The 23,652-nt window shown below is 42.3% G+C and overlaps 1 protein-coding gene across 1 annotated transcript; it reads left to right on the top strand.

Annotated features, from left to right (window-relative positions):
* Window positions 1–143: 143 nt before the first annotated feature.
* LOC143901110 (uncharacterized) lies at window positions 144–15,480 on the top strand. Its single transcript, XM_077413077.1, has 19 exons — window positions 144–2,471; window positions 3,314–3,591; window positions 4,034–4,381; window positions 4,467–4,790; window positions 4,895–5,257; window positions 5,391–5,703; window positions 5,786–6,405; window positions 6,489–6,866; window positions 6,953–9,541; window positions 9,885–10,171; window positions 10,234–10,783; window positions 10,874–11,158; window positions 11,325–11,568; window positions 11,673–12,016; window positions 12,105–12,396; window positions 12,506–12,817; window positions 12,973–13,259; window positions 13,349–13,747; window positions 13,875–15,480. The coding sequence occupies exons 1-19, from the start codon at window positions 461–463 to the stop codon at window positions 13,908–13,910; spliced, it is 10,260 nt and encodes a 3,419-aa protein (XP_077269203.1). The 5' UTR covers window positions 144–460; the 3' UTR covers window positions 13,911–15,480.
* The last annotated feature ends 8,172 nt before the right edge of the window (window positions 15,481–23,652 follow it).

The raw sequence follows: 23,652 nt of genomic DNA, 5'->3' as shown, positions 1-23,652 counted from the left end.
GTAGTTGACAGCTTCAGTGAAACGAGAACCATTCGCGAGGATGGCCGTCTTGTGTGTCCGTTCTGCTCACACTTCGCTCTCTCCCGACCTCTCTCTCTCTCTTGAATATCTTCTCTATTTCCTTCTTAAAAGTATCCTCTTCGTGCGTCGTCCCACATCTTCCTTTTACTAACACAGCCTCAATCTGCCGCCGCACGCGCGCCCACACGACAAAATCGGACATGATACTCTTCCGTCTCGCCAACAACATTACAAACAGACAACCGCCCGGTAACGTTACTAAAACGCAAAGTGACAAAATCTAATCGGACGAGCACACAAAAAAATAAAACACGAGATGGGAGCATTAACTCCAATCGATTAACGCATCACGAAAGCAACATCCAGGAATGGCTTTATCGCTGCTTGATCATATAGATTTTCATTAGATCGCAGAGTGAACTTAAATACAAGGCGAGATATGATTCGAACAGATGAGCGGAACGCCTTTGCAGGTAATCTCTACGGTGAATCGGTGCAATACGGAAGTAGGAATATGGAACTCAACAGAGAAGGTATCGTTGACACATGGTCCACAAGTGAGGATTATATAAATAACGGAAGGATCAACGATGATGACGAATCTCTTGGAGAGGCACCGCGAAAGCGTGTTAGAATTCGAGTACCCGTTGTGCGTAGCAGAACTGCCAGGCAACATAAGTTTACGGTCGTTAGACGTAGACCCTTGACACCTCGCGTCACGTCTACCACGCATGCACCACGAAGAATCGTGGTGACGCGTGTCAGAACTCTCGGATCGGGCAGCTCGATTTATCCGACCGACGCACCGGCAGAATACGGAAGTTACCAGCCTACTGGTTTTGGAAGGCACAAAGTAACCATAACAAGGCGTAGAAAGCTTCAATCTACGCCGATGTCAAGCAAAAATAAAGTTAGAGTTACCAGAAAGAAATTAGTCGCGGTGCGTCCGATACAACCGACGTCGACTTTTGTCGTTATCACTACTGGATTCTTCACTGCGCCTTCTTCCGAATACGATGAGTATTCAAATGAAGAAGAGTACGAGGTTGTTAAAGAAAAAGATCATTCCGTCGTTACGCCCGGTCTCGAAGAAACGCCGAACCTTATTGACAACAAACCAGACGAGGAGGCGAGTCTTGTATCGTTGGATGCCAGCTCTGCCGTATCTAAACAAGGCACATCAGACACGCCGGTGATTATCACCGACAATTTCTTCTTTCCTCCGTCTGACAACGAGGAAGATGAAGAATACGAAGATGACACAAGTACCACGACTGAAAATGCAAATAAAATTACAGTTTTAATGAAAGACGAGCATCCCACAATTTCTCCCGAGGACGAAGACAATATTGTGTCTAATAAGAGCGATGTTGAGAGTGACAATATTACTGTAACGACACCGATCAGCCAAACTACGTCAGCAAAACCGTCCGAGGAGCAGACAATAAAAACGCTTCAAGAATCCGATAATGCGTCGATAAGTATAACAGAATCGGTACCAACTACCGAACTTACACGTATTAAAGAAGATGGTGACGATAAATTAGCAGCAAAAGAGCAAACCACTACCATTGCCACTCTTGAAGAGCAAACTACTTTCATGGACATCACTACAAATGTGTCCGATGAATCGACGAGCCTCCCCGATAAAGAAAACATTACGACGGAAGAGCATATTTCATCAGTTACCGAAACGTTAGAAAGTAAAGGACAAGAATCAATCGAAGCTCCTGAAGATTCTACAGAACGTAACGTGATGCCCGAAACGATCAGTGAGAACCCGGAAGAGATACCGACCGTGCATCCCATTCAACCGGATGTCATAATTGATTCTAATTCGACCCAGATTTCTCCAATCGGAACGGTCGTCCCATCTGATATCGCGATCGCGCCCAGCTTCGAGAGCGTTATACCGCTCGAGACTACGAAATCACGCGACACCGCTACGTCAAATTATCTCGACGACTCGTACGTACCAAGCGTGATACCCCTCGGCGCAAATTATACCCGCGGAACTAAGTCCTCGTCGGTCCCCGCGACGAAAGTCACGAGCGAGATCGCTTCGCCTACGCCGGAGGAGATCGAGGCCGGGCTAGCGGATGATCTCTATCTGTCGTTGTCTCGTCTCGATTTCCCCAAGATCTTGCCGTCGAAGTCGAGCACGATCGATCTAGAGACCAAATCCACGCCGGACCTCGCGTTGGAGCCCAGCACGAGCGTCTATTACACGGAGACGGTAGTAACGTCGACGCGACTGAGGACGTATACGTATGTGGTGACGCAACTTAACGGACTGGAGACTAAAGTGACATCGTCGACGACCGTACGACCGAGAGTGACGACACTTACGTTGACGGTGCCGGTCACGGTGACTGTCACTCCTACCGTGGAGTCGTCAGCCCGGTCAGCCGGCTTCGTATCATCTGTGTATAATCCAGTACCCGTTGCCGGTGAGTAGTACCTTTTACCCATCTGAGACCTCTCTCTCACGACGATCGCACCGTGCACACTCTTAAGAACGTTGAAATTTTTAAACCCGTGTACGCGAAATATGTACATATGACATATTTCACCAAGGAAATATTGACTGAGATACGTAATTTTATTGAAAAGAATAACAAGATAATTGACCATTTCCTCAACGTAAAGTGCACACGGTGATCGCCGTATGTAATATAATCCTTAGACTAATAAACTTTTTTTTCGCTCTAGACTTCTTGATTACGCGAATTCGGTTAGACTTATACGAAACGGACTGTTGGACTGTGTAAATGCTGTATTAAATACTGTGTCAATTGGCTTCTGGTATTCTAAATTTTTTCCTGTACATTACAACCCTGTATGAAATGTAAATACTGTATATGACAAAACGACGCTGTACATATCTAAATTTGCGTTTTTTTTTATGTACGATATATATACGAATATTAATCTCTTCCTATTAATTACTTTATCAACTGTATCGTTTCTGTAAAAATTCGTCCTATATTCGATTGTAATTCGAATATATTTAATTATTTCTTAATTTAATTATATGTATATTAATACACAAATATTACTTGAGTGTTGATTTGAAGAACGTCAACAACAGGTAAGCTTACAATCTCCCGACAGTACCTTTTACGTCGCTAAGAAATTTTGTTTCAATATCTTAAAAAAAATAGTAATAAAATCATTATTGCGAAGCAAGTTTCTTTTATACACACACACACACATATATATATATATATATATATATATATATATGTCTGCAACAAGTTGCGAATCGTTGTTTATGGAATTGTAACGACAGGAGAATACGTGGCGAAGGATGAGGAAGAGGGGCGCAGGTTCAATTTAGCGACCCGCGTAATGTCGAATGGCGTGGAAGTCATTGTCGCCGGGCCGACTCCGGCTCTACGATGGGAAAACTCAAATCCACAACCCACCCTCACCTTGTCAGAAGCGATGGTCATGCTCCTGCCACAGGATAAACCGAACGAGTTTGTCACGAAAACTTGCACAACAACTTTCACGTACCTCAACACAATTACCAAGGATGGAACGACTACCGTTTCCACTGAGCAGCAGGTGCTTACGCAAACATATCTGTATACATTCTCCAAATAAGACCTTCACTTTAACTCTATTTCTCTCTCTTACAATTTATTGGTAATTTTAAACTATACAGAATGTTTCGTCTATAACTTAATCGCTCAAAATATAAATTTGTAAGAAAGAAATTACTGTATGGAAGATATTACATGTGTAAAGAAGATACATTATACAATGCGTTAGGTTTAGTAAAATTCATATAATGTAAATTTTTTTTAAAAAGATCTGATAATCTTCAAATCAAGAAAAATTATTATAGAAAGATTTGATTATGACATTGAGTTTCTTTTTAATTATCTTTTTTCACACATTTTTTTATATCGTCAATAATAATGGAAATATTGTAGTCGACAATGAATATATTTGAAATATCATACAAAAATTCTCATTGGTATAATAATTTTGTTACTTCTTTTAGGTGGTAGCAAACACGGCGACAGAAGAACGGCACAGAAAACCTGGCTCCGAAACGGCAGCCGTGACTCTGGATATGTCTCCGACTCTACGTACAGAAGTATTTAAAACGACCTACACGTATCTGACTTTGAACACAGATCATCCGGATGTGAATGATGCCTTAGAAAGTAGTACGAAAGTCATAACGAACACGGTTACCGCGCCGCAACATTACCTAGACATGATTCTCGAGCCATCAGAGGCTCCGCGACCGGAAACCAATACATATCTCAGTACCAGAGTGTTAGAAAAGACGTTTATGGAAGAAGGTCGAACGAAAACAGAGACGGTCAGCGACACGATTACCCAGGTTAGCTTATTTTCCTACCGCAAACTTTTACGTCGGTATTCTCACCGCGACATTATATTATTTCTTCTTCGATTTCTATTTTTAGTTGATAGTGACAGAATCAGCACCTCCGCCGCGACCAACCAGCGTCACAACTACCCTGACTGCCTTGGATAACACCGACGGTAGCGTGACAGATATGACTAAGACGTATTACATCACGTACACGTATTTTAATACATTTTTGGAGAAAGGTAGCACGGTAGTTCGCACGAACGTAGCCACGTCAACCGACGTGGTACTGGAGAAAGTGCCGGTGCGAAAAACGACCATGAAAACAACTCCGGTTAATCCTACGCCGGAGCCTATACAGATCTTTGCTACTAAAACATACCTTACTACATTCACTTACTTCACGACGTTACTACAGGTATTATTATTATTACTTTATTATTTTATTACTACTTGTATTATTACTACTTGTAATACAATATATTTTTGCCCTACATACATTAAAAATCTCTCTCCTGTCAGGCTGGCCCAGATGGTGAAACGTCAACGACCGTGACGTCTCGTTCGCATATCGTTGAAAACGTTGTGACGGAGTCAATAGCCCCGAGTTTATTAGACGCCGGATATATGAACGCCCTATTGACGACCGCACATCATTCCGATCCGGTGAAAAACGTCGTCACGGGCTCGACAATTATCTTCTTTGACGAGGAGGACCAGATCGATGCAACCGCGACTACGAATCTTCCACAATCAACCTCTACTGCGGAAATAAAAAAGCACGAAAAAGGTCCTACGAACACGACAAGTGTGGACAAGTCAACGGAAACGGCGTCGGAGGATGCTAACTCTGATATAAAGTCAGAAGATTCAATTGATAAAAAGGTATGTTTTATTTTATATATAAAGTTTTTGCCGGTAAATTAAGAGAAGCAACTTTTTAAATATTTATCACAGCAAAACATATCAAGTTATGCGAATATTTTACGTGTAAATGAGATTTGCAATTTTTATACAGGATAATAATGGTACTACGCTGTCAAGTGACGAACTACAAAATAAGCGGCCGAGTTCTCAATCCGGAGACGATGGATCAGTTAGCAAGCCTCTCCTTAGTCTGGGTTCCTTAGGAATAAACAGCTTATCCGCTTTGGGACCAGTAATCACAGCGATGGCCGGATTATTGCAAGGAAAAACCGCGGCTACTCGTAGAAACGACAGCGTGCCTGTCGCAGAGATCCAGGAAGTTACAACGCAACGATCACCGATCTACATACCCGTCGCAGAATTTGCTGACGGTGATATAGAAACCGCTGAAAGCCAACACATCGGTAACGATCCTCTTTCTTTCTCGTAATAGTTATTAATGTTCGGTTTAGCGCGTTTCGAATACTATGCGGTTGTCTTTTCTAGCTGCCCATCTGGCAAATCTCAATCATAATTATATCGCCGAGACGCGCCACAAGGTGACCAGCAGTCTCGCCGACGGTATACCGATATCTCCGGGTGAAGTAATCACCGCAAACAGCGATGTTATCATAGGAAAACCGGGCAAAATGGCGCCGAGACCGCCGCAGACGTTTTTAAACGACGAAGGGCACATCGGCATGAAACCACCGCCGATACCGGTACCGAATATTCCGGTACATCCTGTATTAGAGGTCCTGGAGAACGATGACGACGTACAAGCTCAACAAACCGCGCAAGACGCGCAAGTGCAGATTTTGCCGGCCCATCAGGTTTACGAGGAACATTTGAAAGTACCGGTTTCCATTCCTCTCGATGCGAATCATCCGACAGGTCCTAAGCAGCCTCAAAAACTGCTTCCCGTTCAATCGTCACCGCCTAAAAGAATCACGTCGAAACAGGATATTTTGGAGAACGATCCCTTGCTAAAGCCACCCAACAGACCAAACGTAGAACAGTACGCGAATCCTAATGTAAATCACAAAATTCCGGAATGGAATCCGGATAAATATAGAAGACCCTGGAGCGCCAAAGATCCCTTAACGCCACCTACGAGACTTGACGAAGTAGGTTCCATTTGTATTATTTATATACATTTATTTGCGCGGTATATGTGTGCGCATCGTAACAAATGATAATTTATTTCAAGATTCATCCGGACAAGCCAAACGAAAAACCACATCCGACTTCGATCATACCTTCGGGAGAACAAAAACGACCGCCATGGGCACAAAAAGATCCTCTATTACCGGAGAGTTCTATCATCATACAGAATTCAGAGCCAAAACCGATTCCTACCGAGCCGATTGTCCATCAGGTCCCGCATGTCATTGATAGATCGACGGGGCAACCTTTATTAGTCAACATTCAACCCAGTCAAGTAGCTAATGTCGTAATTCCTCAAGGCGGCACACAAGCTCTGATTTTCGGAGATACTAACGAACCTCATATAAGTGGTCAATATTTTGACGATCCATCGCCTTATCCAGAACCTGAAGTTGGACCAGGTTTCGTTGGTATCCAAAAGGTATGTCTGATATTGAATTTAATATTAATAATATTAGCATATCATTGTATAAAACTACGTTTTTTTATACCGCTGTATATGTCTAGGGCGAAGATTTTCCTCAATATTCAAATGAGAAGAATCCAGCCCATTACATGATTCCCCCATCACCATCTACCAACTTCAAGTCTTCGTCTACAAAACCAGGATTCTCTAATCGTCCGCACGCTGTTCTGTTGTCACCTATACGCGGGAGACCGCAGGAAGTGCCAGAGACGCCTGTACTAAGACCCGATAAGAGACCATCGGAGATTCATTTGATCAAACGACCTGACGGATCCGGAAATTCCGGTCAAGGCCACGTTCATACAGAAATTCTTGTACATCACAAGCCGGAGACAATAAACGTTCGACCGCAATCCGCTCCTCATTCGCCTGCCCATTCTCATGCACATTCAGCCCACCAACCGCCAGTGCGTGGCCATTTTTCGAATGGTCAAATCTCGAACCAAGCTCCACCGAGGCGCGTGGAAGTCGCGCCGACCGAAGTTCCGCATCGATATATATTCCTGGGAAAGCCAGATGGAAACGAGATAACGCTAAGCACCAACTGGAAATCCGACAAGAAGCCAATCAGATTCGCTCTGAATAATCGACCGAGGCCGCGACCGAGACCGACGACCAATCGTCCCTTAGATAGACACGTCTTCGTGGAACGACCTACTGGATATCCGCCGATTAGGAAACCAACGTATTCTGGACCACAGAGGCCTCCGGTGAAAACGCACAACACCTTTGCGTTACCGCATCGCCCACCAATGAGTCCTCAATCCCAGGAACCTACTCGGATTACGTCTAATATGTTCAATCTTCAGACTGACAATCAGAACAGACCACCGCATATTTATCCGAATAAAAACGTAGGTAATGTCGCGTCGCCGACTTCGTCAACTGAGCAGAATGATCATGTGCCTACTGGAGCGATAGAATATCACAATCCTTTACATCCAAATCCGATATCAGAGGAAAACAAACATTCTCAAGTATCCGCTACAAAAACGCAGCCAGGAGATAATCATGAAAAGTGGCAGACTAATACAGAGCAATTGGATTCTGACATCGGTGCCTCGGAATACGTCAATTATCAGAATCATTATCACGGAAAAGGAAATAGGAGTCAAGAAACCGACGGTCAGGATAAAAAAGGCATGATAGATTCTCAGAGCGTTAACCAAACTCTGAAATCGCAAACCTTATATGGACCAGTTGTTTCCATCAATACGGTCGTAGGCAAACCGCTGGAAGTCGGGCAAGAACATGATGTTACTTACGACCGCGAAACAAACGGAAAACCATTATTGCAAGGACCTCACGGTTCCTACAACACGAGACCTTACGAATTGCCCATAATACAAGGCAAGCCTTTCGGTGTTTACAATGGCTACGTGGATCCGGCCACTCCTTACGGATACAAGCAACAAGAGGGCAATAAACCCGATTACGAAATAGTTCACGGTATACCCGCTCCATATAATGAAGATGCAAAACTAACTACGACCAAGAAGACGCAAGGCGGACAAGTCACGACACTGAACTCACTCGAACGCGACGATACTATTGATTTGAAGCCACCGGCGATTATACCTCAATTCGGCGTTGAAGTAGATAGGCCCGGAAGACCGTATTCTAGACCGATTAGGCCTGATCAAAGACCCGGTTTGACTCGGATCAAACCAGAGATATTAACGAAACCGCCGATTAAATTAGAAGTTAGACCCGATTACAGTGTAAAACGTCCGGAAAATGTCAAACCGAATACCGCGGAAATTTTTGTCAATCAAACATTGAATCACGGAATAAAATTAAATAATGATCTTCATAATTGGAACGTAGACGTAGCGGTCCCGGATATTGGAAAGTCTCAACAGAAAATATCGACCGGACATGATTTCCGGATTTCCGAAACGAAAACAGCTGAGAATAAAAATAGAACAACATCTCGTCCGACTGCTGTCGGCAATAAACGTCCAAGCGTCGTTCGACCGGAGCATGGAACGTTCACGAGGGTGCACCCGGAATATCCTTACATTTTGACGAAACCGAAGCCTCAAGTGCCAGAGCCGGTAATCGTTTCAAGCGGTACTGCGGGACTGGAAACGCACGGTCGTCCGAACAAGTTCTCCATGTCGGTCGAGGCTACGGGCGAGGAAGTGGACAGTAAGACGCAAACCGAGCGGCCACCCAGTATGTTAGTCACGAAAAATAATCCACCGCATAATAAAAAGAACGATGAAACTCTGGACACGGCGTACCAGACGAACTTTGCCTCCTCGGATTCTCAAGGCGAGCAGGACAAAATCAAGGAAACGAACGTTCCCTCTAGAACCATGATGCCGCCGCCTCTGAACGTGGAATCAAATCAATCGAAGAAAAAAGATCAAGAGGGACTTAAACCACCGCCACCGCCATCGAGCGACGTGCTCGGACTGTCGCCACCCCCGGTGGACATCACTACAACTCATGTGCCGGTAGAGGACAGATTCGCTTTAATGACGACCGATGAGTCAGGCTTGAAGCCGCCGAAATATGTACCTTTGAAAGAATCGACGGCGGTTGCACGACCTAGCACAAATATGGTTCCGCCCAACCCGAGACCGTCGCTCACAAGACCTTTCCTCGTAGAATTACTGTCGCAGGTAAAACTTAAAAATTTTTGATTCGTGGTTTATAAGATTTCACAGAAAAAAATTAAGTGTCAAATCAACACTGATATACTTGCATATACGCAAGAATATATAATCTTGAAATGAGATTATATTGCGTTAAACGAAGAAAACTTGCTTGAATGAAGTCATTTATATAGTTAAACGAAGTTTTATGGTTCAATTAAGAAAAAAAAGTTGAAATTATTATAATAAAATTATATATTCTTGCATATGTACAAGTATATCAGTGTTGATTTGACACTTCTTTTTTTTCTGTGTATATGCAAGATATCTATTCTTACAACATAATCTAACGATATGTGTTACATTCTAGGACATGGTGCCGCCGCCACCGATATTGACAACTACGAGACCGCTCGAGATTGCTACTGTGAGACCAGCTGTCGCGGTTTCCGGTTCCATACAGATAGCTACTGCCGTCGCGACGTCTCATATCCCGGTAATCCAGGACATCGAATCAAAAATACCAATTATTCACGGCACCGTCGACCTGCCAGTCGTAGTCGACGTCCCCGAGATCCTCAGGTCTGTGGAAACGCGAAGGACCGAACATGTTAGCATTTACACCGTGCGACCGTTTGATACAAGACCCGTGTCTAGGTACGTAAATTATTTAAATCTCTGTTACGAGCAGAATTAATAATTCGACTGTTGCATTTTAGAATCCCCATTCAATCGACATCGACGTTGTCCACAAATATAGTAATACCGACAAAGCTGCGACCACCTCAAGTAGATCACATTCACCCGAGCAGATCATCGACGATCCATCGCGATGTCGATCCGACGAGAACGTACGTTTCGGACATCCCACCAAATCCTGTTAAGCGACCCGAACATCCGGTATTCTTGGAATCCAGCCACGAGAGCGTTCTGCCGTCGACGAGAGTGGAGCCTACCGAGTCTTTGACATTCATCGTAGGAACGGATAAAAACCAGCATTCGACGATATCGAACGTCAAGACGCAAAGACCGCAAGTAACCGAATACAGTATCGTGAATAAAACGGCGGACAAAGAGTCATCCGTGGTCGTCACTAGAGTCGATAGTTCGATCACTAAAGTAACCAGTACGTTGATACCAATGCCGGACAACAAGACGCGTTCCGAGGCAAGCAACTCGACCACGCAGTTTGCGAAGAACATTATAAAGACCCCCAGTACCGTCGTCAGGGATCAATCCAACGCCACTATACGTACGAAGCCAAAAGAGGTACGAGTGTCTCGATATGAAGTTTAGGATAATTATTATTTCTTAAATAATCACAAGTACTGATTATATATTAATGCTCATAAATTTTAGGTGACACGATTCAAAACATCGACAGTGACGAGAACTAAAACATCGGTGTTGGGCTCACCGCCAACGACGAGAACGCTTTTACTCACGCACACGATGACCACGACGACTGTCGAGACTGTGACGGAAACGTTGCTGCGTCCGACAAGCGTGGTGTCCACGATAACTTCGACGATTTTACAACCAATCGTTACGAGAGTACCCTCGACGTACGACAATGTAGCGGATAATGACTCCATATTTGTCGTAATGAGCGATCAGAACCCACCTGCGCCCGGAGCAGAAGAGGTATTGATTCACAAAATATAATATTATATATATGCTATACGTCATAATAAACAGAATGCCCCTTTCATTAAGCGCGTTTTATTCACAGATTTATCGGTTTCTTGAGTTAATCTTCTCTTATCAAATATAAAAATTACATAGACGGCATTTTTTGCTTGAATTTTAGGTGGAGGCTGAATACGGGGAAGAAGTTTCTCGCGACGAGCAGGATCCAACGGGCAACGAAATTCACAGAGTACTGTCGGGTGGAGTGCTTGGCGCGCCGATAGTACCTCTCACGCCATTTGCGAACCAATGCACACCGGAGTGTAAATCCACCAAATCTGAGATATGCGCCGAAGTAGGAACCGAGATGAGGTGCGTCTGTCGGCCAGGGTTCGCGAGAATGTTCCCGGATCGCCCTTGCAAACGTAAGTTCACAGATATATCTGTACACAATTTTTGAAATTTTGTTTCGCGAATATATTGTTCGGTTCAAATATGCTTGAGTTAACGAGTTGTAATAATTTTTTAGCGACCTACACGTACACGTTGCGCGTCGGTCTGGATCGCATCGGTCATGAATTCGTGGCGTATGACACCGCCTTAAACGACTCTACGTCGGCAACTTACAAACGTATGGTAGTTCCGACGAAGGATGCTTTGGATAGAACTTTAATGCAGAGCGACTTGAGAGATGTATACAGAGGCCTCAAGATCGCTGGATTCATCCCGGATCCTACAAAGGTCGAGTTTCACGTGCAGCTGAGCGATAACGCTAACGAGACCAGATTGAAGGAGGTCCTTCGGAAATATTTAGTCGGAAGCAATTACAGCTTAGGTGGCACAGAGGTCTACGCTTCAAAGAATCTTGATTCGGTCAGTTGAATTGCGATATATAAATTGATAACTGCAATAGTGTTTAAGGTATTCTGTCATTAATATTTCGTCCTGTAATTTAATTTAGATCGAGGCGGCCGATTTTGACGAATGCGCTTCCAAGGAGGGCGGCCCGCATCACGACTGTTCGCCCCACGCGGCGTGTTTCAACTTACGAGGATCCTATCAATGTTCATGTAGAGAAGGCTGGGCTGATTTATCGGAAAATCCAGCATATCCCGGAAGAGTGTGCTCACAGGCTCCACTGGGATGTGCTGGCTGCAATAATAAAGGTCATTGCGTCACCAATTCTCTCGGTCAAGACGTATGCGAGTGCTTCCCTTGGCACAGCGGTCAACGATGTCAAGTTAATCTCAAAGGTGAAGAAATTATGTTACATGAAGCGCAATAATTTTGCAATTAAGTCAATTAACCAATGTTGCGGGAAAAACAAAGCTTTTAAACAATTATATTTCCATATGTTTTCAGTGCTGTTAATAGCTCTAGTGACGACCGGCGCAATTCTGCTGGGTCTCCTAGCGATCTGTGTGGGAATGACGTGCTTCCGTCATCCGGGACGCGATCGGAAAACCGGCGATAGACGGGCAATGATCCCCGGAACAGGTGGTGATACCAGCAGCGAGGGTAGCGTCACTGACTTGGCGATACCTCATCACGTACCCCACGTTTTGCCACCGCCGCCGCAAATGCTAGCTCCCTTGCCACCGAACAAACGACCTGTTCGTAAGATCAACGCGAAACCTCGTCATCCACCCAGAAAAGCTACTATGGTGCCCGCAGGTATGTTTTATTATTGATACTTTTCATTTATTATATTCCAAACTATCTCTTTCATGTGCACGATTTCTATAACATTTGTATAATATTGATTGCAAAGATAACATATTAAAGTCACATGCCATATACTTAGTTCAATAAATTTTACGTGTTTACAGCAATGCCAGTCAACGACGAACAGCGTGATCGCTCTTTGACGGTAATGATCCCACGCGCGAAATATCGATCGGCGCCGCAATCACCGCAAAATTACAATAAGACCATCATGAGTACGTTCGCCGCTGAGGAACACAAACTCATGAGCTATCTCGACAATGGCGCGAGCCATTGTCCCGCTAATAGGAAACAAAGTATATCTAGCACGAAGGACTGCAAGGAAGCTGATTTGCAAGGCGCGAGAAACCCGATGATGCCCACGGGTGCTCTCGTGAGTGCTGGTTTTCAGGTACAGTTCAGTTTTCATCTCAAAGACAAATCTAAGATGTTTGGAAAATGTAAAGAAAGTACATAATGGAGTTTTAATTATATCGACAGGTATCAGCGACGGTGACTCGTACCATGGACGCTGAATCCACCCTGGCGCGTTCATGCGGCGAGACCACTGTGGAACCAGCGACGAAGGTACTGAGGAGCGGAGATCTTCAGGTTGATCTCGACTCGACACTGGCCCGCTCGTGCGGCGAGACAACCATCCAAGCTCCGACGAAGCTCCTTAGATTGGACCTAGGCGAGGCTGGTTCCACTCTGGCGAGATCGTGCGGCGAAACGACGATCCAACCGCCGACAAAAGTCGCCGCCGCCCGAAGAAACAGCGTCAAAGATAACAGGGATACCAGAGACAGCGCCAGCGAGGGTCACACCATGGCTGAGCGTGACTTAGGCAGCACATTGAGACTTCCAGCGCAACACCCGCCATTGTACAGTCCGGATAGGGTAAGATAGTGCCTCACAAATTTATGTTTAAATCACTTTTTACGGATCACAAACATTTAACATCTTTCTGAAATTACAATTTCGGTGTTATTAACTGATACTTGTTATTAATTGATACTTTTTACAGACTAGCGATCGGGAATCCAACTTCGATTCTCTATAAACACTCAAACGAGAACGAGTCACGACGGGAAGATTGATTGTGGACGAAGCCGCTGGACGGTATTCTCCGATTAGATTTATGGAATCATTGTACGTCGAAATCTAGCGCTATCAAAACACGCGAAAGAACATATTTCATTTCATATCGTTTTATTTATTTATCGCGATTGTTATATGTTTTTAGTTTTTATTCTTATTACGGTACATTTACTTGCCATGTGTTTATTAATGATTTTATAGAGCCTGATGCTCATAAAAATTAATGACGTTCCTTTTATTAGAGGAACTCTTCTAAATTCGATACCTGAATTTCTCAAATTAAAATTCTACGCGTAATTTCGTCAAGGCGGAAAATAAGCGCGCGTGACTCAACCCCGTGCCAAAATACAACCAATGATATAGGGAAGACATTCGAAGAAGCTCTTTGTCTTCTCTATCGTTTTTTACGAGATCGAGCGACTCGTCGCTGCAGCTGATCGAAATATTAGAATATTTAGTTAAAGAAATTAACTACAACAATTCGAATAATGAATAATTTTAAATTAAATCTCATCAAGAGAATATCAAGTTCAGTATCTCTTCACAGATAAACTTTTATGGAAAAATATTACACATGTAGATTCGAATTTGGAAATAATATTTCGATCATCGCAGCTTACCGTGCATATGCAAGCATGGTGCAACAGTGTCATAAATAGTGAATGACGCTAAATCGTCGTGCCGACAGTACGACAAGATAGCTCGATGCTTACATTGATACACGAAAGGAGAATATTTTTTTTATTTTTGTTGTTACTGTTTGTTTGTTTAGTCTATTCTCCGATAAGTCACGTCATGTTGCCTGGCTTCGTTGCAAGACTTGTCTCAGAGTGATCGAACTTGCGTCTGATGAGTATCGTTCTATTCTAATGTTTGCTCGAATGTAAATTGTTTGTGTTATGCATATTGCAGAATATTTTTAAATCTGTACTCTTTCAATGTATTCTAATTCCAATGGTAACTTTGACAAAAATAAATTCAGCAATTAGTGTAAAAATTAATATGTTAAAAAAATTGCAAAAGAGAATTGCATTTTAACATTTTACATTCGAGAAACATACTGTGTCTTCCAATTCATCCGGGGACGAAGCCGCGGCAACGTCGCTATATATCAAACTCGAGAAAGAGCAAACGAGACGCGTTAAGCTCGCGATGTATTTACTGTTAGCTCAATAAATAGCGTAAGCGGAGGTGTAACGAAGGACAGGTGTATCGAGATCCTCTCGTAAGCCCACGCTTAATCGAAAGATTATACGAGACGGATTAAATTCTCTGCCGATTTAAGAAACGAAGATGACGATGCTCATATACTCTTAAGTTTCGTTACTAACTTTGTCCTCTTTACATCCAAAAATGAACCTTTCCTTATACATATATATACATATACGCATAGAGATACATATAAATATAGATATATTACCCTGTTGTACATACTCTTTCCACCGGAACCTCTTCTACGTAATGCTATTGTAATTTTGTACACTTAGCGCATGTAAACTTATACGTACTTTTAATAAAAGTCAATAATATAACGGCATGTCTTAAACGTACCTGTTTGTCATACTCAAGAAATTATAATCAACTTAAGTACATAAGTTGATCTGATGATTAACAATGTTTCAACACGCTAGATATATTATCCGCGTTTTTATGCATTATTATTATTGTAATCCCGAGATCTTATCTATTGCGCGAATTATCTGCTTTAACCAACTTTTCTTCTAACTTCCATCTGTTTGTGTAAACTTTGAAGTTTTGTAACATATTATTATAAGACATCCTATATAAAAAGATGTGTCAAGTCCTCTGAATTTTATTAGAATGAAAATTGTTATAAATTGGAAACATTAACAATAAGCTTGAAAAAATGTTGTTTTTTTTTTATAGGATAAAGATATTAAAAAAATAGAGAACAATCGAAAACGAAAAGAGAAATAAAAGCGTCATCGATGATGAAGTACGACTAGCCGAATGCTATGTTACAGATGTTACAGATTAATCTCTAACCGTTGTGCGTAAAGAACTACCATTTATTTTACATATAGGCATTCATCGATTTAAGTTACTCTCTAAAACGTTTTTATATACATTAAAACATGTAAATCTCGTAGATAATATAAATACTAATTATTTATTCTTATAATAAATTTTTAACGTTGTACGTGTAAGTTTTGATGTCTCAACCTTCTCTCAGCCATATACATACTCGTCGACGGCGAGAGCATTTCTGCGGCTCACCGTAAAATCGTAAACGGTGACTTGATTAATTTCCAATCAGCGGGTTTATTGTTTCGCAAATTCGATTATGTGCGCTGAACATTTATGGAAGCAATTTCGGACGTAGCCCTTCGCGGCTCGCCCCGTCGTGGCATTGAGAGTCGACGGCCCGACGACTCTCGCTGAGAGAAAAAGCGGCGACGTGCGCCGGTTCGCGTTTCGTGATTCGTCGCGGGCCGCGACTAAAACATGAGCCTAATCCGCAAAACAAACCGATCCTCCGTAGTCCCATTCGAGACGCGATCATTGGCTGCGCGATTTCTGCGTCCCCGTACGCGACGAAAGGTCCAATTCGTCGAAGGGCCCTGACGAAGGGCAGGACAGCAACTGCCGCAAATGACTTTATTTATACTCTCAACCCTTATTAGGACTCCTTATTAGGGCGGCTAGCCGCGTCGTAATCGCGAATTCATCGGGAAAATAATTCAGCCTGAGTTAAACCTGTTCCCGAGCATCATACTTTAGTGCGCGGTGAACAGTTTAACTCTCTTGTAGCCGATGAGACACGTTGTCACGCGATTGTCATTAACGATCGTCTACTTTAAGTTACGATCCGTATAACTAAGAAAACTTAAAAATTGAAGCTATATATGAAAGAGAAAGAGACTCTGCAAAGAGTCTTGTTGCGTGAACGAGAAGTTGCATATGCTATTAAATCTACTACCAAACGATTTATTTCCAGTTAACTATACTGGACGACTTGATAAGACTTGATTCATCAAAACTTATGAGCGCACCTACTGCAAATGACATTATTTATGCTACCGGCCCTTATTAAAACTCTTCCAAGCGTGGTAATCGCGACAGCAATTCAACCACGGTCTTATTCAACTCACGTTGACTGCTCTCTCGGTTAACCATCTGTTTTTGTAACCCGATATAAGGTGTGCCAAATTATATACATTTTATTTCAAACCGTATGTATAAAGTTGTATACATTAATTTACAAAGAGAGTTAAAGAAATCATACACTATATAATGTTTCGAGACGATAAATATGTTAAAAGTCTCGAGTTAAATTCGATACAGTTTACGTTACACTAGAATGGAATATTGTACTTCATCAGCATGTGAATAAAAGAACAATTGAACGCACTCGGAAAAGTACATACAAATGTCACCTTTTCAAACGTGAGATAATAAGAGAATAATGACTAAAAGAATTCTTTACCACGCAACGACCTGAAATGACTTAATTTTTAGCGCGAACTCTTATTATTCGTCATTCTCACAAAGTCCGTCAACCGTGACGCTCTCGCGACACACTGTCGCGAGATAATCGCTCCGCGTCTGTGTTTAAGAATCCTCTGATGGGTGCTGGAGTAATAAGTTTTTGTCGACTCGTCAACAAAACGCGGTAAGATAATAAGAGAGACATGTACCATTATTATCGTTCATAAATTTTGTTCAGGTAAACAAGAAAAGCTCATCAGCTAACATATGTGCTTTCTGAGGCTAACAATTTAAATAAGAATACCAATTAATATAACTTAATTTTTGGATACACGATTTTCTAAATTTGGCAGAAATTCGATAAAAGAAGAATAATTTCGATTTTTAATTAAACATTATCGAAAGATAGCGCTTTAAAGGTTTTTTTTAAATTACCTAGAAACAGAAAAACATCTTATAGAAGATACTGAAAAAATGTTATAAAGAAATAAATATTGCATGATCTTAAAAACCCCTTTTATATATCCAGAAATTAAGAATTATATAAAAGGAAATAATTAAATCAGAAAATTAGAGAAACAGATGTTGAAAACTTGTATAGATAATAATGTTCCTTCAAATTTCACGTCTTCCTCGATGTTTTAAAACCGGTTTGCGCGCTAAAAGCGAGAAATTCGGTTTGCAAGCAAGATTAAAAACAGACGTTTCTCACAGTGGGGTTTCAGTCGCACGAGCGTTCGTATAATCACGTAAAAATTGGCGAAGCACGTGTATTGATATTAAAATGAGAAACATACCGTTGAAATGAGTCGTCAAGATTTACACATCAATTTGGATTTTAATCAAAAATTTTATACTCTCTTATCTCGATTGTCAGAGCGGTCTTTTTACGCTTTTTATTTAACGTCTTTTTATCGCGGCTCTTTGGATAACCGAAAGAAAATGTAAGTACGCGCGACCACAGGCAACGCAATAGGAGCACAGCACACGTTGAGGGCGAAATAGTGGGGGTAAACTTTTCGCGGCGTGCGTGAACCAGCCGCTGCTACCATTCGGATCGTTGGTCCCCCTCTTCAAGACACCTTACCCTGTCTCACGGTACCCCGCCGCTTCCGCCGAGTCATCGACGTTTGGATAAAGGGAGTTTCTCTGTCGGTAAGGTAGGGAGATCAGGGTGACGCCCCCCTGGACGCGAGTCCTCCACCGGTGGGGCTAAATATCCTATCTTCCTTGCGCCTGTACCTCTTCACATCTTACATCCCGTCTTCGTTACCAACGAGAGTTCGTCCTCCATCTTTTTCCCACTCTCTCTCTCGCCCTTGCTTTCCATCTCTCTATCTGGTACCGGCCGGCTGCTGGCAGCGCGCCGGAAGGGATCCAGAGCGAGGGGAAAGCCGGCCGTGAAATTAAAACATGATGAGGGGTCTAGATTGAGATGCGAGGGAGAGAGAGATGGCGAAGGAGTAAAAAAGAAGAAATAGCGAAGAGGACGGAGGCAACGGCGAAGACGGAGACGGCGCTAACGCCAGGGACGCATCCGCGAGCGGTATAACATAAATGAACGTCGATTTCGCGGGTGGCTTTGGCCTTATTTGTGCCTTTGCGTGCATCATTCGCGAAGTGATTCTTTATATATTTGTTAAATTACTTCTATTTTTAAAAAGAAAAGATGTTTCGTCTACTGAATGCAATTCCAATCCTTTTCTTATTAAACACTTGAAGCGTTATTGTGATCTTGAAAAACCATCTTTCTTGGGTTAATTTACCGCAAAGATATTATCTAAACAATAGTCGTTATATACATTTGTCGGTCAATAGAGAATCGGAGTACTACATTTAATTCTGTACACGTTCATGTTTCAAGCTTCCTCACTTAGCTCTTAGATTCTATGAGTTGTTGATCACAATGTCGCCATACCCGCACCGGTCGCATGAACGCGATGTCCTTTTTACGCATCGCATGCCACGGAATAAATTGTCCAGAAATTTCTAAGGTCGGCTCGCTTTGTGGGATTAGCCGAGAGCCGGCGGGCTACCAGTTACAAATCATCGGGTCATCCAGTCACCAGTTTACCACCTATCACGCACCACGTGACTTCGCGTTCGACATGTTTACCACCTGGATTTATTACGATCCAGTATTTCCGACGCAGCAACAACGATGCGGACGAATCTTTGAGGCGCGGCGGTCGCAACCGCTCCATTATATCGTTCCTCGTGATAGTCATATAGTTTGTAAACCAGGCGTGATCATGCCCATCAACTACTCATAATGATCGTCTTGGCCTGCTATCTCGCGCTATGCTTATTCACCCGTCAAAGTATATACCGCATCGAGCTTATTTATCATAGAATATTAGAACAGAAAGGTATTCTATTAGAGGAATGCATAAAACTAGTGTTAAATTGGCATTCGCATAAATATTCTTAATCAATCACATCTTGCATAATTTGACGAAACAATTATCTTTCTCTCTTTTTCAAATATAGATATATATGTGTAACTGAATGAGATAAGGACGGCCTATATCGATATAATTATGAAAAATAATGAAATTATTTGAAATGACGAATGTCTAAATCTTTCCGTCCTATTTGAAGAGGACAGAATGATATATTCGTCATTCTATATAAATTGCATGATTAAATAAACAATAATTATACATCGAAGTACAATCGTAAGATATCCATTCACGTGTGACTTACGCATGCTTTTAATAAGCATGCCTTTAGAAAAATAAAAAATAAATTCGAGAAGAGAGAAATATACTGCTCATCGTGATATATTCGCGGGTTAAACGGCCCGAGTATAGCCATAAACTGACAACATTTTTCGTGTTTGAATTTTCTGTGAAATCCTTTTCACGCGATTGGTTCCGCGGACGATCGACATTGACGGCCGGATGGGTAGTTTCAGCGAGGGTGAAGACGATGACGGCCGACAGTCTCTGACCCTGTATCGAAGTCCTTAGAGACCATTCGATAGAGAGAGCACGAGGTCCTGTGGTCATAGATCACGGCGGATTCCCTCTATCCTCTTTTCAGGAAGCGGCACAATGCTGGGTACCGATGCTGCCTGCCATTATAGGCAGAGCCGATCCGGTCGCGGCCCTGCCGTGTCGACAATGGATGCGAAGTCGGCCATTGTGCGGGTGATTTGGGACCTTGGGATAGACCGGAGAGGCCTTCCCTCTTTCTGCCGAGTTACCGAGATGTCTTCATTAGGCCCATTTCGTCGCTCCGGGATATACAGAGAAGTGCGGCTTGTTACGACCCCGGCGAAGAGAAGCTGAACATTTGAGAATCAGCGGCGTGAATTGAAGGTGGTATGGCACGAGAGAAGTTGCGTGTTCTGGAGATTTTTCCAGATAATGAGGACCGTGTAATTGTTTAACACGAAGGCAAAGTTGCCTATTTTCTCTTGAAAAGATCTTGAAAAGCGTCTCAAAGGGAATATGACCATGACGAAGTCAAATGCAAAACACAAAGTCTTTGCATGCTTTAATAAATGCTGACTAATGAGAACTGATGATGACTATTTACCGATTTTTAGATTTATTGATTTTGTAAAGAATAAAGTAGTTTATTAAATTATTACCACAGTAAACCCCTGTATGACATGGGGAATGTTCCGTGTTATACGAGTCACATAGATTATATTATACATATAAATTATGTATGCATATGAGAAAACACATATTTATAAAAGATGTAACGGTTTATTATAAAAAAATGTAAAATAAATATTAAAGATATAACAGTAACATATTTTTGATTTCACTTTAAAACAAAAAAATATTAAAATTTTTTTGTCATATTATATCGATATGAACCCGTGTTGTATAGGAATCTACTGTACGTAATAATGTAGTCGTATTACACTATGCAGTATTAGTGTAAATATAATCATTACTATGCAGTATCATTGAGGGACTTTGTGGATAAAAAACGAGCTCGACGAAATTTTTCACATATTTTTCATGTCATAGCGCAGCTCCCAAAAGGAAAATGCGTACAATTTGCGAATGTTCACAGTGGAGTTCGAGCGATGAATGACACAAAGACGGGACATTAGCCGGATGGATCCTGTCATTTGGCGGGATTTACCTGCCTTTCGGTCTTTTTTCGTATGACATTTAGTCCTTCCCCCCGTCGTGAAACGTCGCAAGTCAGGCTCGAAATGGCAGCCCCTCTTCCAGCGGTAAAGCCGACAGATCCGCCCCGGCACGCAATTCATCGCTTCCGTCGTGGACATTACATCTAATCGGTATCCCCTACGATTCGTCAACTTCGTCCAATTTTTTCGCGCAAAAATGTTAATCGCGAAACAGCTGTAGCAACATGAAGTGATATCACTTTTACTTAGTACTTATTTACTTACAGCAATTCTCGTGATCAGAAGATATAATTTAAAAAAAGCCATAAGAATTAATATCATAGAAAAAATTTATTAATTTATATTTTGCCTGCAAATATTAAGAATTTTAATATTGTTGTACTCATAAGGAATAAAGTAAACTGCTGCTACTGTTATCATTACTGTTAAATTTTGAGAGATGCTGTCTGTGTATAAACACAAATAGACGTATAACGAAGCATAAAATGCCTTTCTCACATCGTAACGTTTCGAAAATCGTAAAACAATCTCGATGATCCTGACGATTAACGTGTCAATATATTTCAACGCTTCAGCCGTAAAGTCGTGTAGGAGAAACTTTGTCCCACACCTAATTAAATTCGTGGCGAGATTCCGTGGTCGACGATCGCCTAACCGATCGGAACGTCTTTTGGCGGCGTAGCCCGATTTCCAAGAAACTTGTACGGTCCTTCGGTCGGTCGACCGATCGAAACAGGAAATACCCGAGCCTCCATCGCGAGACCGAACACGACAAATCTATCGCGTGGTCGCAAACGTCATAAATTTAGCCGAGATAAAAATCGGTAGAATGCATCAACCACGATAAATTAGTAGTGGAAACGAATTTACAGCCCGTGATCATAAAGGCTATAATAAAACGCTCGCTAATAATGAAAAAAAATCTTGTTTCCCATAAAGAGTTTTGTTGTAAATTAAGTTCATAAAATAGTTTTTAATTCAGTGAGATATCAGATAGTAATATAACACAACGGAGCACGAAAAATTTGGAGATACAATGTCCGTGTAATCCTTAACTGCTATAAAAAATTTGAATAGCATAAACTACGCTTCGATCGGGAAGGTTAATCTTCCTTGCGATGTTATGCGACAAGTGTCCTTCGTCAAAGATGTCATCGATGAAATCATTAAAGACCGACGAAATCCGATTTTCCACGGTCACGTAACGCCTAACACCTCACGAATTTTGTGTACGTCGAATTTCTTGGCCCGTGTGCCCGCTATTTATACTACCTACTTTTTTTTTCTCTCTCTTGTTTCTCCTTCCAACTTGTGAAACGTGTCGCGAGCAAGACGTACGTAAGAGCGAAGCGTATCTGGTGAGGCTGATTAGCCGGGAAATCGTAGGGCCCGTAGGCGTGACAGAATCTATACGATCCATTCGTTTCCCCTCGATTTTCACGCCCGGATCGTTACGACACAACGGTCCGGGAACCGCTTCGAATTCTCGAACGGTGATAATTTCCTCGGAACGTTGACTCGTACACCTTACAACCCGGCCCATTCGTTACAGTGGCATCGAAACGTTTCCCTTCACGTGTCCCTACCACAACCGCTACACCGTATCGTGTGTAAGCGGATGGCGATCTAATTAGCGCCAGGTCGGTCCTTTTATATTATTCGCAGGGTGTCGGGAACAAGATGATTACGGCAGGATCCTGGCACAGCCGTCGTCCGTTCAAAAATGAAAAATCGTATTTCTCCCCTAACTTTCCCTTCTCTCCGATATATAATCCGTTTTCATTATACGTGCGAGGAAACCGACAGTTCCTAATATCCTTGGCTTTGTACGAACTCTATCCTATCCTAGATAAATCTACAGATTTTACGCGTATGCAAATGTTGCGATTTCTGAGAAGCGAGAGACCCATACATTATTCGAGCAGGATTTATTGATTTACTTTCATTCGATTTGCGGATACCAGACAGACGCACGAATCTCCGATGATCGACGGTCGAAAAGCGTTTGTTGTGCTCGCATGCTACGGATAATGAGATGAGTCGGTCATAAAGCGCGACGGCAAGTAGCGTGAAGATCCTTTTGCTACTACAACGTGCGGGTAATAATTACGATATCGAGTTCGCAAGCAGGACAAGG

This window comes from Temnothorax americanus, unplaced genomic scaffold (genome assembly GCF_048541705.1).
Source record: "Temnothorax americanus isolate GAGA-0224 unplaced genomic scaffold, ASM4854170v1 Scaffold32, whole genome shotgun sequence".
NCBI classification, from domain to species: domain Eukaryota; kingdom Metazoa; phylum Arthropoda; class Insecta; order Hymenoptera; family Formicidae; genus Temnothorax; species Temnothorax americanus.
This window is presented reverse-complemented; position numbering and strand designations above follow the sequence as displayed.

Excerpts from the sequence above, each read along its gene's own strand:
- LOC143901110 (XM_077413077.1), top strand. The coding sequence starts at position 461 with ATGATTCGAACAGATGAGCGGAACGCCTTTGCAGGTAATCTCTACGGT. Across the intron at positions 4,791-4,894 it reads ACTTCACGACGTTACTACAG|GCTGGCCCAGATGGTGAAAC; the intron begins GTATTATTATTA and ends CTCTCCTGTCAG. Across the intron at positions 6,867-6,952 it reads GTTTCGTTGGTATCCAAAAG|GGCGAAGATTTTCCTCAATA; the intron begins GTATGTCTGATA and ends GTATATGTCTAG.